Raw genomic sequence first — 18136 nt, 5'->3', positions numbered from 1 at the left:
TCTTGTCATGACACCACTGCCGACTTTAGGCTGTTGTTCGTGTGTTCTGACAACAGCACGCCATGGAATCCCTCGATGCATGGGTTATGACGCGTGCACTCTCTAAGTGCACCTCCTGTGAGTGACGACTGCTATGGAAGACCATGGAGGTCAGGAGGCTGGGAATCGTTAAGCTGCAATTAAAACGACGTGATGTCTTGTTTTTACTAGTTGTTTTGGGACTGACTTTGTCCTTACTATCTCCCATTCTCATATTGTAGCTGTCCTTGCTGTTTTCCTTGGAGACGAGACGACTTCAGTTTATTAAATGAGGAAGATGGGATGGTTTGCGTGAGACGTTGAACAAATAAGAAGGATGAAGGAGTCTGGATTCATCTAATGTATCACTCAGGAGTGCCAATTGATCGTGTTCGTAACACTTCTCTGAAGCCGAATTCACAGCATGCGGAATGTTATATAAAGACTCTACAGCAGATTCTTTCACGAAGGTTTCACGAAGATGCCTTCGCATCTTCGTGAAACCATGTTTTGCAGTCGGTCTTACGGCGAGACCTTCTTGGGAGCCGCCTTTGATGACGGTCGGTTGTGCCTACTTCAGCGCTGCCCAATGTCTTACGGGCGTAGCAACACGCTCTTTCTGCGCCTGCTTGTGGCAATAAACAATTGTCGTCGTAGATGTTGTTTCTCTTTAGTTTTTCCGTCCACCGTCTTCTAGTGCCTTTCTCTTCATTTGTCCTTATACCTATAAAGTGGCATATAGGCGAATATACGCCGCAAAACATTCTGGTTTTCCAAAAAGAGCGCTTCTTTTTTTGCGCTGTAGGAAAGTGACATGCACTCAAAACTTGGATGGCGGGAAGCAACAACTGAACTTCTCGGAGTCTTCAGCATGCAGCGACGAATCGATCAAGTGGTGTCGTCTGCACTTGCGTGCGAGTGACTTTACAACGTGCGCCTCTGATTTGTTTGAGCCTGCGCCGCCTGTGATAAAGGCAGTCCTCAACATTTTTCGTTTCTGCATTGTTCCCCGAAAGCTTCCGTGAACATTTGTAACCGTGTTGGCACTATCGGCACGCGTTCTCACTTCTGAACTACACGCTGTGACGATTCCCTAATGAAGCGGTTGCCCCTGGGTGTGGCCCTGTGGAGCACGTCGCCGCTTCGTTTTCTGCGTCGCTAGCTGCCACACTTTCGTTTCGATCTTCGGTCGTTTTCTTCCCTCTCCTTCTCTCTCTCACTTTTGGTGGTTCCTCCGTTGAGTGCTGGCTCTCACTTGCTGCTTCCCTAGCAACGGCGCGTCTGTCCTGACCACTGGCGCCTTGTATCACGTTCTCCTCTGGTCGAACGTGCAAGTGCGTAGTGACGCTCTGCTTGTGAGCTTCGTTTGTGTCCGCTTTCCTGTCGCCTGCTCACAGGCATTCGCGTGGATAGATGGCCTGTCTCGCGATCATCGCGCACGGATAGCGCTTTTTTCGTCAATCAGGACTCGTATTCACACAATATTTTTTTACGCTAGAACTGTTCGTAAGAGCAGATTTCAACCAATCGTTGTATTAGACACATTATTAGCGAAGGCGGCTAGCCAATGGCAGATGGCACTTAACCAACGATAGAATTTGTGAATTCGGCTACAGATTTTTTTTTTTTGTTCAGTGCGTCGGCTGTGGCAATGCGCGAACACAACTACTTAACTTCACGGCCACTTGAAAAACGAAGCACATTTTTTTTTTGCCCCGGAAGAAGTTATCTAATGACCCAGCGAACAAATACCTACTCGTGTGCCTCTGCCTCTATTTTTTCATTTATTAAACACGAATGATAGTGATTTGTGGGACTTTCAAAGCGCTCTATCTTCAGCAGGCAACTATGCCATATGTATTGTTGCGGATGAGAGATACCCAGTCTTGGTGGATGATGCAGACAAGAGAGACTGGTGTGAACGAACCTCCCGCTTGCTTGTCAGCGCTCAAATTTATTTCTAGGGGAAGCACTGCGCGGAGTGGTTTGTTTAATGCCGCCGTTTGCATGCATGCATTTCCTTATCTCTGGAACTTAAAAAAAAAAAAAAAGACGGAGGACAGCAAAAGCGAATTGACATTGACAAAGTTCCGGAAAAACTGGGAGGTGTCTAGCAACCACGAAAGAAGAACGGCGAAACATTGCAAGAAATCGAATGGCGCACAGCTATAGGGATTCTGCCAGAACCAACAAAGAGGCACGTACAGTCGTGACCACATCTTTGCTAGGCAACAGTTATTGGCAAGTGCGTGCGTGTGCGCATGGGTGCGGTGTTTGTGCGCGTGTTGCAACCATGCACAAACAGCCAGAACTCGAGTGGCTCATTTGAATTTTTGAATTTTACCAGTGAACTGTGCAGTCTTATTCCAGTCTGCACGGCCGCGCCGGAAGAAAATTAATGGTTTAGTCTGCCAAGTTTAGCTTGAGATGGTACGTGCCTACGTGCGTGCGAGATTACGGCGGCACTTGTTAACGGCAGCCGGCCTTCTGAGCGCTGCTAGAGGAATATCCGTGAACTTGCGACGGGCGTGATAGAGCGCTGCTGGCACAGACTCCTCGGCAGACATAATGAAGGAAAGTGTGAAGGAAAAGATAAGGATTGACCGGGGCTGTTGAAGCAGGCGGGTGAACCACCGTCGTCTCGGCGCTTCCGTCCTAATTTTTTTAGTGAGAGGGGCTGAGTGAGAGAACGCGAAGGATAGTAAATTAGGGAGCCCCGGGTCACACCGAGCAGGGGCAATTCCGTTGCGCTCGCGCGGTGACCCTGCAATTAAGAGGCGTCGGCGGGTGCCCTGAGCAGCGCTGTATATATGCGAGTGCGCGCCTATATGGCTTTGTGTGCGTTCGCTTGCTCGTGCGCGCGTGCGTGCGTATAACATGCAGTGATTTTGCTGGTGCACGTTAACCGCTGCTGATTTTTCATGTAGCCTCCAGCAGTATGTTGCTACCATGGCAAGGGAAGGGAGCTTGGTTGTTGTGCTGGCGGGCACCTTGAACTAGTCGGCAATGAGCAGGAGAACTGGACAACTTATAGCAGACACTCTGCCTGAAGCTTACCGCTGTTCTGCAGCTTACTTGAATAGCACATCCAGAACGTCGTCCGTGCTTGCATTCGTTAGAAATGTTGAAGTAGTAGCTAGCTATAACCAACTTATTGGACAATTGTATTGAACTTTGTTAGCACGCACGGAACTTTTTCTTCGGTACCTCTGGTAGCTATACTGAAGGGTGGTACTTTACTAATGGACGTGTGTAGAGCACATCCCGTGAGCTTTGCAAGGCTTTGGCTATGCGCTTCTTTTTGAAAAGTTGTTGTTGGTTGACCGTCGCTCGCGTCTTTCTCGTTGTCTGCAGGCGCAACATCTACGCGCCCAGCCTGCTGTAGCCAACGAGCTGTCGGCCGGTGGCGAAGTGGACGCTGACGGCAAGAAGGACTGGCACGACCGCACCATGATTAGCCACGAGGCGCATGCCAAAGGTCCCGGCGAGCAGGGCGCCGCCTACTTCCTGCCGGCGGGTATGGACAAAAAGAAGGACGAGCTGTACAAGGTCAACGGCTTCAACGCGCTGGCCAGCGATTTCATCGCGCTCAACAGGTCGCTGCCTGACATCAGGAATCCAGGGTGAGCGATCGTCACTGTATCTCTGTACTGTTGGTTCGATATATCTGTGGGGCACCTTTCGCCGACGGGAAATGCTTCTGTGCTTTAAAAAAGAATTACCTGGAATGACCTCAATGGTAACAACAATTTTAAGACGTATAAGTATACTTGGGAGATTGTGGCACGTGCTGTATGGCGAAATTGCCCAGGCAACACTTCGCATTCGCCACCATTCACATTCGATCGAGGAATTAAGCTTCGTGGGTACGGACGAAACACGCGTTTCAGTGTGTGCACGTCGCCACATTTCGTAATGCAGTAATTTCGCTACCTTTAAACTAAATAAGTCCGCGTTAACGCCTAATGTGTCCTCTATGCAGTGATGCCAACTGCAGGGAAGTTTTCCGAGAAATAGGGATTTTATACTTCGTTTAGGGAAAAGGGGATCTTTGTCAAAATCTAGGGAAACCGATAAGACATTGAAATGGTGAAACTGCTGACGTGACGGCGTGTTTTGCTTTCAGTAACCGCTACGTACCTTCGCATTTGCGTGCGAACTATGACTTTTGATCGTACAGTAGCCCAGTGAACGCATCTCGACAAGTAAATGATGGGGTGTGGATGTCCTGGGTCTTTTAACGAAGTACGGCTATTGCGCTGTAGCCGTTTGTATACAGCGATGAGCAGAGTTATGGTGAACACGCGAGCGCCTGCGCAGCCAGTACGGCTGCGCATAGAAATAAGCTGGCGCAATTGCAATAATGTCTGAAGGCGTGGCGTCGCGTCATTGTCCTCCTGCCGAAGCCGCGTACGCTCAATAAAACTTCCCTCGCACTATTGGCGCGCGAGCTGCATCGCATCTGGGAAGCGAGCGTTGCATTTGCGCGTCGCAAGTAAACGGCAGGCGGATGTCCCACCATGAGCCAAGTAAACTGCATCAATCTCGGAAAGCTGTTTTCTTTTGAGGGGAAAGTATATGGTTCCTTTCGTGAACAGTTAGATCTGACGAAAGGGTTCAAATTCTTTTTTCTCGGTCAACACGTTTGCCGACTTCCATGTAGTTAAGTAAAGCTCGTGTTGATGAAACCGCCGGCCTTATAAAAGCTGTACTTATACACAAGGCTTGCTTCGCCTCGACGGCGATATGTCATTGAAGGCGGGATTTTCTCGACAATGAAACGCAGCTATGGCGCGCGCCAACAATGAAGCAGAGGTCACGAGGCAACGCCTCCAGACGTTATTGCCCCTGCGCAGGCTTACTGCTTCGCGCGGCCGCACTGAATGCACTGGCGCTCGCGTGTTCGCCCTTATTGTGCTCATTGCTGCACCTCTAGCTGTGCTGTCGATATCTGCGCATTTTCAATGAAATGTTTATCTGTAACTGGCAAAACAAACGTACGCTGGAACACCAAGCAAAACGACACTGACTAATCTGGGCGTAAGCGGACACGTATACCTTACGACGAGCACGCCAATGCACTCGTAGCGACAAACAGCCGACTATGCTCGATTACGCTAAAATTTTCCGGGAACCGCCCATGCGCAGAACAACTTTGGACAGACCACCAGTGGTCATGTGTTTAGGCGAGTCTTGCTTTAGAGGGAAAATAAAAATTAGCAATGTATCTGCGTGCTTCGCTGCAAATGACGCGTGTGCACCATAAGTGAGTAGTTCTATGTTAGTACATGGTAAAAAAAGAAAAACAAATATTTTCATATTTTATTTTGGCGTCGGGATTTGGCTTACTGTTTTGTCACCTACATTCTGTAAAAGTGGTTCGGCGCCCATTTTGCTTACAATTCGAACAACGTGCCGTGTTATTTTGGCACATTTTTTTAGGTGCACAAACAAGCTTGGCCAACTACAGAGTGGATACGTGCTGACGTATTCTTCTGTTAATATGGATTCAAGCAGCTGGCTGTGTCGTTAGCGTAACAGCTTGCACGGCGACATCATTTCAACTGGAGCCTATGACTTTATTATTTGAATATCTTAAAACCAGCTTAGAAGCAAATTTAAACTATAGAATTTGCAGTCCCATTTACACAACACAGATACACATTTATCGTTACAGAACTCATATAGACAAAGCGAACAACCAAATTTCGCAAAATTCTAGGAAATTAAAAAAAAATCTGATTTAGGGAGAAACTGGCTTCGGATTTTGACAGTACTGTCTCACTATCTCCATCGTGCTTCAAGAGACACTAGGCTTAGCTTTGACGGCACGCCAGTTGTATCGCATCGCAGCTCTTGCCTCACTGTATGCGTCATTCTCGGGATTGAAAAGTAAATACAGACGCGATTTTGTGCCTGCCCACCTTCTAGGATATGGGAATGCACGTACAGCCTCTCGCGCACTTGTCCAGAAAACGGGGTCGATGTGCCGATTATGGAATTTGCGACGTCTATACTGGAAAACGCTGGTTTGAAACAAGTTTGCTTGTGAGCAGTGGGCGCTTGATTGGCAGGTCAGCGCTAGCAGCGCAGCCCGGGCTCGGTTGGCTCGATGGCTGGGCCTCGACTGGCTTACATTGGCGTGGTTGACAGACCGAAGCTGTCCAAGCGAATAGTAGAGCGCGAACCAGAGCCGCGCCGAAATAACGTCATGCCATACACGCTCAAAAACAAGGTGCCGTATTCGTCCTTCGTTCGTACGAGCTTTTCGCCATGGGCTGGCCGCTTTCGCTAATAGTATGTCCAGCACCTGAATTTTCTGGAACTTGCTCTCATAAATAAGTCTAGCGTATAAGGGGTTTTATTGCGATAGCAATTATGTATACGGATACTCCAGTTTATCTTCGCCGCCGCCGTCGTTGTGATGTTCCAAATAAAGTCCAAGTGCGAGGAGGATGGCCGACCCGCAAGGGCAAACATGCGAGGGCGCGCCGAGAAGGATGGTGGCCCTACGCGGCCTTTTCCCGCGTGCCCAGTGTTGGAGGTCACTTAATCGAGAGCGTGCTAGGGGAAGACAGCGTGCGTCTCCTCTTCTGGTCCGGCTGTCGTTGCTCATGGCTGTTTGCACGGCTAAGCGCACATATACGGTGCCGTATGTTGGAAGTCATCAGCGGCGGGTGCCAGGATAGCCAGGGCTAAGGGCGAGCCGTGATGGCTGGTGTCTTCATGGAGTTTTGGAGGCGTGTCACAATTGAAATGGTGAAGCAGGTGGCAGAAGCGAAGCGTTTGCTTTCGGCCAAGCACTCGCGCTCACCGAATGCCGGAGTTTGTCGTCACGCCAGCGTTGTGACATCGAGTGCTCGGGCTCATTGCGTGAGATCTGTTCGTATTTGTTTCTGCGCGCGTAACACCATATTTGTTTGTTAGTAAGCGAATGTTTACTGCAATTTGCATGGCCTATAAAACAACGAACTTTACTTGGTGTAACTGTCTAAGGCCCGTATTCACAACTTATCACTTAAGTAGCCGGTAGATGCTTTACGCATTTCATACACAAATCTTTTACTTTAGGTAAACTTTAACCGACACTTGAGTGCCGGAAAGTAAAGTACAGCCATTGGCAACATTAAGTGCGACTTTCGCTCTCGCCTAGCCAGCAAGATGGTCGACTGCTACGGAAGCCTCGCCGACTTTGTCGATTTCGCCGGACGTGCTGCACGATATTACTGCGGATGAGGCATACCGATACGCGCCGCCACTACGGCCATGCCTTAGGGATCGACAGAATCCCATGGAAGCATACAATGACGCGGAATTATCGTGGCGGTACCGCTTTTCCAAGAAAGCGGTGCTATACGGCTGTTGGAAATGCTGCAACTGGCCCCAAAAGACCACGAACGCGGTCACCCCGTGCCGCCGCTGCTCCAGCTTCTGATCGCGCTGCGATTCTACGGCGCCGGAACCTTTCAGGTTCTCACCGGGGACCTCGTTAATGTTTAATTAATTTAATTGGTGCGCGAAACGTGCTCCAGGAGCACGGCGCGTTCTTCTTCGCAAAAGTTTTTTTTTCATCGTTCGCGCGGGTTGAAAACACACGACACACTCTCTACGCACAAACACCGCACGTTTTCAGCAAAAAAAAAAAAAAAAAAAAAGAAAGAAAGTCGGGACGGTGACACATACAACTAGTGGCTGCGCGCAGCTGCGAGAACCGATGTGAACTTGTGGCCAGACGAGTTTGAGTAAAGCGCTAAAACCCAATAGTTCTTTGTATATTACTCAACAGAATGCGCGTGCAAGCGCTGCAACATTTATATCCGCATTACTCTGCTGCAATTTTTTTTTTTACGATTGAACCGATCGTAGACGTAAATTATTTACTTATCCTCGATACCAGACGACATACTTGACCCGAAACGTGTTACTTTCGAAAGTGATACTTAAGTGTCGTTTTTGAAGTACTCTCCTAAAGCTTTCTTACGACTTGTACTTTTCTCACACTTATTGACGCCCTACTCAAGTTCCGTTTGTGAATACGGGCCTGATACTTTGATTTCGCTATCGGGGTTTCGCGTTTCGGGGCGCAACTGCGACATTTCTGTGAATACACGCTAAATTTAGCAGCACAGAACTCCTGGGCTGGTCGATAGCAAATGCATTGCTGAAAGGATACGCGAAACGCGGCCGTCATCGTGCATCTCTTACGTCATAGCAAGTTGTCTCGAACCATTGGCCTGCGGCTGAAACGCGCACGCCCTCCTGAGCGCAGCACCGCTCCATGCGCTCGGGGCGAGTTTGCTGCAGGCTGTACTACGTTTCCCCCAGGCGCGACAAAAGAAGGTAGCGGGAATTCGCTGCATCGTATGAGACTTGGTTGCGTGCATCCCTTTATTTAAATACAGGCAAGTGAGCGATCGAGCGCATTCGAGAGAGAAAGAGAGTGGGAGAAGCATGTTCGCGCGCGCCTCTTCTACCGATCGAGTGTGCACGCGGTACAGCGAGGTATGGATATTTGAATCGATCGCAGAGGCACGAGTGCACTCAAGATTGCCTCGCTGCGCCCTTCTTACTTTCGGGACCGGCTTTTCTCATCTTCGCCCTTCTCGCGAACGCCTACTCCGCGATGCTGTGTGCCTTTTTTTTTTTTTTCATTTGCATAGTCGGGCGAGAACGGGCGGCCGTACTGCCGCTAGCAACGTGCCCTGGTGACGTGAGTCTAGTGAAGAGGAGTTGGTAGGCGAATCGACGAAGTCAGAGCGCGAGTTTCGTAAGAAAAAAAAACAATTTAGGATTATTTGATTTCTGAACTGAACGAGAGTTACCGCAGAAGCTGCGGCCGCTGAGTGCCATAGGAACAGTGAAAGTGGTCACAAAAAAGAGCGAAGCACAGACTGCGATACCAAGGTTTAGCGTAGCGCTTGAACTTCTCGCATGGTGTTCCGACTAACTATACGCGGGTCTGACTAACGGGCACGCGAGTTACGCGGGTACGCCGAAATGTCTTACAGCCTTAAAGGTTTCAACATGCAGGGCCTGTAATGACATCACAGGGGTGCCTCTACGCTGTCTGTGAAGAGCTGCGCCAGTAAAATTACACTGCTTTCAGGTTTGAGCACTGATATTGTTTGGCATTTTTAATATTAGTCTGAGAAGGTTTAAGATAAAAATGTCGCAGTTTCGCCCGAAAGGCGAAGCATTGATTGTGATAGCAAATTAGTAGACAGCTATACGAAGTAAGGATAGTGGTTTTATCGGCCGTATAAAGTTGTAAATATTCTTTTACTAACTAAATAAATAAGCAAGCACAGTGTCACGCGCGCACAGGTAAACATCATCACATCTCGCTTGATGACCGCGGAAACTCGTCAAAACGCTGGAGTGAGAAAGCGCGCCAGCGGCAGTGAGCAAATTGACCTTCGCGCTGGCTCTCGCTTCAACGCGAACAAGACAGTCGAAAGCACAGCGCATACGAAGCTACCGGCACTCGGCGCATGCACGTTGTACCCATCGCCGATCGCTTTGAAGACGAGGCCCCCGTGGGCGCACACTTCGGCCAATTAGCAGATCGCTTTCAAGATATGGTGCCCGTGCGGCAGCTCCGCCAGCAGCAGCTGCAAGAGCAGAACGCATCCCCCACCTTTAGCGTCTCCGTCGCCTCCTCCCCATGCCCCGTGAGCGAACGAAGACCGCGCGCTTCCGGCCGCCTTCCTCTCTCGCGTGCGCGAGATTTCGCTGCGGTTGCCGGCTCACCCTCGTACGCTTTCACTCGCACACACACCGTATGGCGCGCGTTGATGGTTTTATCGCCGGTGGACTTTATACGGAACATCACGGCGACGACGACGGCGACGGAAAAATGCGCTTCGAGTGTCCATATAATTGCTATCGCAATAAAAGGCATGCGCTGTGAATGTTATGCTTCATGAAAATTGTTTGCGGGCTACCATTCTCAAAATTTTGAGGAATAATTTAGTAGTAACGTAAGACCTGGTATGAACAATTTTAGTGATAGAAGAGTGTAGCAGTATAACCCGCCTACACGGCATGGGTAAGCATCTGGCATACATATACCTAAATATATTCGGGGTCCCACGGCGACAACGACGGAGAAAATTCGCTTGGTGTCTCCATATAATTGCTATCGCATTAATAGGTTTGCGAGTAGTATATGGTGTTGAAATGTGTATTACGCATTGAAGAAGAGTACATTTCTAGGCATCTCGACAATAAACAAGCTGTGGCTTTTGGCGGCAAATGCTTCCCGCAACCTTCTGTCTAGGCAGCTGCGAAACGCGACACAGTGCTCCCTCCGACCTGAGCATCTAAACCTTCAGACTCCGCAAAGCTCTCGCGCGATTGGCGTTCGACAACGAACGCGTCCCGCAACTCCTCGGGGAGAGAGCAAGTGTCCTCAGCAGAGAAAGTCGGAGTACACGAAAACAGCCAAAGCCAAAGAAAACAACTTGAAAACGGGAGAAATAGTCGGAAGAAATCAATGTGGTGTGTTAAAGAAATGACTTGCTTCACGGCTTATGTTTGTTTCAATGTGAATATTTAGGCAGCGTTTGTTGTTTTGTCGCTTAATTATGCCGAGAATAGAGCCGATGTCTGGCGCTTCTGTATATTAGCGGTAACACAGATGGCTATACGTATAGGCTGACTCGTTTTATGTGCTGCCTGTATTGAGTCTTGTCGGGTGATGTCGTATCTTCCACGTGTGGTCTCATCGCTGCGCTATGCTCACGGCTCTCACGCTCTGATATTGCGCGCACCAGGTGACCACCGCGGGTTCGAGCACTCAGAGCCGCGATGCATACATGTAGGGCGCCGCGTCCGCACCTACAACGGCCCGCTCCGTGTGCCGACGCGCCGCCGCGCGCGCGCGCGCCCGCCGGTCCCATGCAGCTAGGGGAAGGCGAGCCCGCGCGCGCATCAATGGAGACCGTAGGCGAAGTTCTCGGGAAGGAACAAACAACGTTTATTAAGCTGGGGTTCGATACAACATCAAGTTAAACAACACATCCGAATCTAACTCTAATTGAAACACAAAACATGGTCAGATGATCGTCGGTGGCCGCTAACGGCGCACCGCGACAGAGAAAACAAAGAACCGAGCGGAGGGGAGGCCGCCTATCCTTCAGCCAGCGCCTGCCATCGCGAACAGATGGGGGCACGATCGCAAGGCGCTGCTTCAGGACATCAAGACGATGTAAGAGTGCTCGCGCCCGCCGAGGCCGGGACCCCGACGAGCCGAAGGCGGCGGCGGACAAACGGGGCCGCCGCCGGCAGAGAGAAACACGTACGCACCTTCCGACGCTTGGATGTGGTCTCCCCGGGCCCCGTCTTGCGCCCGCGTACCCGCAGCGCACGCAAGCAGGGCCCGAATCCCGCCAAAAAGTCGGCCAATGGGGGAAGCGCGTTGACCTTGCCGTGGGCGGCATGACAGACGAGTGACAGTGACCCGCTGCAACCCCGTCCAGGCAGAGAGGCGAGGGACATGGAGCTCTCGGTAACGCAACGCAATGGAACGGCGTCGCAAAACCACTGCGATTGCCCGAAACCCCACACACGAAACGGGTAAAAAGAATCAGCAGCAAAATATTGGCACTGGCGGGGTGGATGGAATCTGTTTAGATCGCGATGGCGCAGCTTCTGCGACCAAGTCAGGTTATTGAACTGGTTCCTTCCTTTCGCTTCATCAGGGTTTGTGTGTTTTGTCGCTTTGTGCGTTTCGCGACTATATGGTAGTGCACTGACTCTATTCCGGCGTCCTCGCAGATCCTGTTTTAACCCCCCGTATTGAGAAATGTGCCTTAACTTGAAGCCCATGGTTGACTTGGTCAGAATAACGCCTGATGTGAACGCGCCGAAAAAAGCACATTGGGCATCTTGGGCACGTTCACGCCAGGTGTTATTTTGACCGAGTCAACCATGGCCTTCAAGTTAAGGCCCATTTATGAACGCGGGGGTTAGTGCGGCGATCCTCGGGAAATGAGGAGAGCGAAATGTTTGCCCGAACCGAAAGGCAACAACCCTTGAGTGTATCTTGTCAATACTAGAAGGTGTCGACTGTTGCTAGGATATAAATATATTAAGGCATATAACAGAATACGTGCATTACGTCAAGCTACTTTCTTGGGGCAGACAGCTAGTGTTACGTTTGACGTTTGAATAGCTGCTTCAGGATCAATTATTTTAGGATGCGTATATTATCAATCCCACTTTTATCGCACGCTATAGTGCTGCGTCGTTTACGCGGGGCGCATATCTTGGTTCTCGAGGTTATGTCGGCAAGGAACTTAAATATCAATACTTCTGTTTCATATATAGGGGGTCGTGATATTGCTTTACGAGGAGGAACCGCGCGTGCAACAGTCAAAGCTTGAACACCGCTGCTCATTAACGTTCTTCAAGGGAGATAGCAAGTTGACGTGAATTCCGACGGAACCAATGTTTCAGACAATGAGTTTTGTCTGCGTTATTAGCAGTGAGGCATCCTTCCTGTTTCTCAATGAATGGTGAGCTTTCGTTACGTGAGGATGCCTGAAGGATACAATACCGAGGAAATGCGGAGCAAGCGTTTGGGACGACGGAAGTAAGGGCTATTATTCCCACGGAAAGCTGAATGGTTAGAATTTTTCGTACGAGCAAATTCCTGCCAATTCTGATGCTGGACATACCAGTAATAACGAAGGTGACCAGCCAGTCACTAAGAACACTCACGAATAAAAACAGCTATAACTCTACCCAAGATGCAGAGCGTTGCGTGACAAAGTTGCGACGGTGCTGCCGTCGTACACCGTGCGGGTGTACATTTTTTTAAAGCGAATCTCTCTTTGCGAATCATTCCGGACTTTCCTGACCGTGGATGCTGGCTGCTGCTGCTGCTGCTGCTGTCTTACCGAATAGCTCACAAAAAAAAATGTCGCAGTTTCGCCCGAAAGGCGAAGCATCAATTGCGATAGCAAATTAGTAGAGAGCTATTCGACGTAGGGATAGTAGTTTTATCGGCTTCATAAACTTGGACACATTCGCTTACTAACTGAATTAACAAGCGTGGTGTCAGCGCGCACAAACAAACGTGAATAGATCACACTCGATGACCACAGACAACCACTGTCAAAACGCTGGCAGCAAGCGCAGCCGCCGCAGCGAGCGAAATTTCGTTCGGTCTGTCGCTTCAACGGAAACTGAGCGGCGAACGCACAGTGCATACGACGGTCAGAGCCGTGTGGAGATCGCTTTCAAGATACGGTGCGGGCGACCGCCGCAGCCGGGTAAAGTACAAGCGAAGTTGTTGGAAAAGTAGAAGCTGCCCAATAATGGGATGCAATACTCTGCGCGTTGTTGCAGGTCATTTTCATGCTTTCTTTCGCTTTATCGAGGCGGCGCAAGACATAGCGGTCCTTGTCGACAACGCCCGCAGCCTCTTACGCGTTTCACTGATGATCACATCGCAGTTTTACGCGCGTGCGTGGTATGTCTGCTGTCTTTAAAACATGTAAGCGGTGATGCAGTAAGAATGCCATTTTAATGTCTCGGCGATTACGATTCTTTCGTTCAATTTATTTCGTACCGCTTTTTCGAGTGGTTTAATCGCGGCCGATGAACAATGTACCTCCTTTAGTAAACTTATTTTTATGACTGGTGATGCCATTATTGCAGCCTTTCCTTTCTTGCTTTTCTTTTTGCTTCCTCGTTCAGGTGGATTTAAGGTGAGCGTCACTTTTGAACCGCGTAGTAATGGTAATTGGACGGATTCAGACGTTCTTTCGCTAATAAAGCCGAGGAATGTGTTTGGAAGACTGCGAAAGAGCGTCGCCGGCTTCCATTTCTTTGTGTGCGCTGACCGGCGCTGCTCTGAGATAGACTATTAGGCTGATTGCGCCGCGGAGCACTGGCCCATTATTTAATTATTCAATTAAATATAGCGCGATGCCAGCGCTATGCACGCATGCGTCGCGTGTTGTCCTGTCGTCGAGGTCTGGCCTTCTTGACATCTTCAGACGGGCTTAATTTATACTCTGGAGCGCGGTCGGTCATATTGGCAATGGTGGCCATCATTTGCGCCGGGTCTCAGATTTTCTTATACTGTTGCCCGTTACTCTTCACGCTAAACAAAAGGCTGAAGTCGATTCCTCGTTCACACTCGTTCGCTTACTCACTCACTGATTCACTTTACGCAGTTGAAAAGTCACGCCCGCGTTAAATCCGTCTGCATGGTGGAGCAACGGGAACACACACACACACACACACACACACACACACACACACACACACACACACACACACACACACACACACACACACACACACACACACACACACACACACACACACACACACACACACACACACACACACACACCACACACACACACACACACACACACACACACACACACTCACTCACTCACTCACTCACTCACTCACTCACTCACTCACTCACTCACTCACTCACTCACTCACTCACTCACTCACTCACTCACTCACTCACTCACTCACTCACTCACTCACTCACTCACTCTCTCTCTCTCTCTCTCTCTATGGAGTAAAGGGAAAACAAAAGAAAAGAACTCGCTCTCTCATTCACTCAATCACACTTATCACTCACTCTCATTCACTTCTCACTCAGTTAACTCACTCACTCGCTTCTCACTCACTTGACTCACTCACTCACGCTGCATTTCCCACGTTTTGCCGAATAGCCCCCCGCCACGCACGCAGCCGTTACTGTGATGCGAATACACAGCCCTAACCCTGAATACCGGCTACTGCAGCTTGTGCACGTACGGTGACGCGTAGCTGATTTAGTACTTGCGGGCATGAAGTCGGGAGAAAGAAAGGGATTGTACGGGAAGCCACTGCTCTTGCGTACGCACACCCGGCTCAGGACTAAGAAAAATAGCTACTTCCATAGCTTTCCTTGGCGCTCGTTCTTGTGCTCCCTTCGTGCTGCCGGGCGCTGCGATCCAAGTAGACTGCGTGTGCATAGGCCAGACTGTTTGCGCAGTCAAACGCAATCGGGGTGGGCTTCGCCGCACGTTTCTCTTCGCCTCCTACTCGGGTTGGTTTATTTTCCCACGCCGCGTGCCCCGGCGACGAATTGAGCGAAAGCCTGGCGTGTTTTGATATTTTAATTTGCTGCATAAACGGGGTTATCTCTTCTTTCCTGAACATCCATGTTTGTTTCTATATTTTTATTTTCCTTTCTCGTCGCCGCTCTAAGGGAGTGTGCTCTGTCGCAAGGACCTTATCTGAAACGCAAATGCGAACCCGCCTATCTCGCGCCCACTTATTTATTTTTCCTGACCCTTTCTCTATGCGTTACCCCGTCTCGGGTCTCCTGTGTTTTTCTAAAGGTTTAGTTTGAGATTCAGCTTTGTGTGGATCTGTCGCGAAGGTTTCTGCTCGGCCTGAACTTTTCCTCACTGCCGGATGGTTGCTGCGAGGGCATTCGTTACAAAGGAAGCCCTCGACGATTTTATTCTTGTACTTATTCGTCTGTCTGCTTCGTTTTGGTTCTCTGACGTCGTGGTCCCCAGACACCGCCGCTTACTTTATTTTTCCTTGAATATCGCATACGCTATATAAACAAACATTCGCGCGAAATTTTATTTCTTTTCTGTTCGAGCGCTTTTTTCTAGCGGAGAGAATAATCCGACATTATAGGAGGACGACACTTGAAAAACATTCGTGATTTAAATACAGCGAATATATAGCGCGATGCGATTCATGTCGCTCTCGCTCTTGGCTATATGCAAAGTCAGTGTCACGCTTAAGAAGTAAGAAAAATGGAACGATTGCCAAAGTGGCGTGGTCAAATGGGGTTAACCGTATCGACCTACGTACGTATCGGCCTTGTTCACCCTCGAACTGAACACTCCTGAACAATGCTTCCACGTCGAAGCCGTAACGTCTAACCCCTTCTTCTGTTTTCTTTTTTTTCCCCTTCCCTTAATACAAGTAGACCAGACAAAATGTCGTCCAATTATCAATTTCGCGACGAATGTCACCTTCGACTTGAAGACGCATCTCCCTTCAACGTTACATTTCAGACGTTGCTGAAGATGACGTTCGGCCTTTCTCCTAACAAGGAACTCGCGCATGAGTATCGAGCCGCACGTACAGAGATAGCCCTCGGAAATGTGAAGCGCACTCCATACATGGCTCGCTCTGTCCTATACCGACCCTTGGTAGTCGTCTCTTTTGTGCGCATGGGAGTTCCTTTTGTGTTGCCGGTCTGCCTGCGTCACTGTTTCCTCCTATCCCCCTGTGGACCACCGCAGCACTCCGGCTTCTTCTGCAGCCGTAATAGTGGCCTTGTCGCCAAGAAAAGAGCTCGCGAGGCACACAGTTCGGGCCACGCGTCCTTTGTTAAAGCGGGCGAGATCAAAGGAGAGCGTGACACGTGGTCGCCACCGCCTCCCCCCCCTCCCCCCCCCTCCCCAGTCACCACACACACACATGCACGCACACACGCACGCACGAACACGCACACACGTATGCACGCTCTGGTGCTCGCGGAAGAGTGCACAAAGGGCACATCGGCTGCACTGCGTGACAGTGGACCGCCGCAGCCTATTTGGTCGCCGCTCGCGAGGCTCAGCTCTGGCGGGCCCGTTGTTTCCGGGCCGATTGAATTATGCTGCTGATTGAAGCAGAGGGGATAGTGGGAGAAAAGTAAACGCCAATGAAAGGCCAGCGCTGTACTAGCTTGATTATTTTCGGGCTGTACTGCCGTGAGCGTATCTCTTGCGGAGAGACGTTTTTGGCAGGCGAAACGGTGTATTTTAATCTATTTAGTGCTGTTTTCTGGCTGTCTCTGCTGTTAGAACTTGGAGAAAACGCTGGGACCTTGTGAAATCGAGAGACGAGAGCGCTGGATATCGTGGGGCAACGGTCGCGAATAGTGATAACGCCGCGGGAAACTGGCGACCACCGATGACCGCGTGCGACGTCAGAAAATGAAAGTGTGCGCAACATAAAAATAAAGCATAAAGAAAACGAGCGGAGTTGATTTAGACGCGTTTGGTGCAGGCGAAAGAAGCCGTACATTAGGCACAAGGTGATTGGCGTAGCGCATAGCGGGAGGTGGTTATTCGCGTCGTTTTCTCGCTTTTCATTCTGGCAGTTCCCTGCATGCTGGCGGGGGACGCGCGCCGTCGTTGGTGCATTATTCGGCTTGCTGGTTGTCCCCGCCGTCGGCGCTGACGATGCATACCGCCGAGCCGTGGTCCTCCCTCGGGCCGGACATGGACCTCAGCGCGGAGCGCGTGTGTGTCCTAGTTCTGCCTTTCCCTTTGCTCTTCCCTGTTTCGTGGCTCTATCCCTTTGCGTCCTTTACGTAGTCGAAGCACGACTGTGTTTCTGCAGCATGGAAGGAACTCGGTGCTCATTACGTCTGATGTATTTGATCTCTCTCTCTCTCTCTATCTCTCTCTCTCTCGTAGCATTGCCTGCATCACAAATAAGCAGGTTTATTTAGTGTCTCCCTCCTTAGTCTTTGCCGCTTGCTTGTCGGTGACCATTAGTTCTGCCTTTTCGTTGCTCAAGATTTTATTTCCCTGCTGCTGCATCACGATGCTATTGCATTGTACGCGCTCCTTTTCTGTTATAAGCACTGCCCGGTGCAGTGTTTCTTTACCAATTTGTAATGTCTTCCATAATGTGCTCTTGCCTTGCTCATCGCTATAAGCATCTTATCTACTTTGGCTTTGTGACGACAAACTCTCCTGTCCCGTTTGATGAAGAGCGCGGGCACATCCAGCTGCCATGTAGAGAACGTAGAGCGAAAGTTTAAGATCTCTTGGCGCAATTTACAAGAAGTATCCGGCAGAAAATGTAGAAACATTATGACCGGAGTGCAGGGCAGGTTACGTGAAATCGAGTTGCACTATAACCGGTGCGTCCGCGGATCTTATTTCTGCGCTCGCGCCACTGTATGTTGACATACTAGAAGTTTACATGCATGCGTACAGATGAAATACACAAGTTGTTTGTAAAGTCTTATTTTTTTTAGCCTTTTACACTTTTTCGAGCTCAGGGCAGCAGCTATATCTGGCACGAATATACCAATGGTAGTCAACTTCATTTTGGAACGTGAAGATTTTCTGAA

The 18136-nt window shown here is 49.8% G+C and overlaps 1 protein-coding gene across 3 annotated transcripts in view; it reads left to right on the top strand.

Annotated features, from left to right (window-relative positions):
• Positions 1-18136, top strand: part of LOC119450039 (putative polypeptide N-acetylgalactosaminyltransferase 10) — a 156231-nt gene that overhangs the window by 96423 nt on the left and 41672 nt on the right. For all 3 annotated transcript variants that reach the window (XM_037713390.2, XM_037713391.2, XM_049665601.1), the window contains one exon: positions 3373-3641. In XM_037713390.2, coding sequence (XP_037569318.1) covers positions 3373-3641 — 269 coding nt within the window. The remainder of the gene's footprint in view (positions 1-3372; positions 3642-18136) is intronic.

This window comes from Dermacentor silvarum, chromosome 4 (genome assembly GCF_013339745.2).
Source record: "Dermacentor silvarum isolate Dsil-2018 chromosome 4, BIME_Dsil_1.4, whole genome shotgun sequence".
NCBI lineage: Eukaryota > Metazoa > Arthropoda > Arachnida > Ixodida > Ixodidae > Dermacentor > Dermacentor silvarum.
The sequence above is the reverse complement of the archived record's forward strand: the minus strand, read 5'-3'. Positions and strand labels throughout refer to the sequence as shown.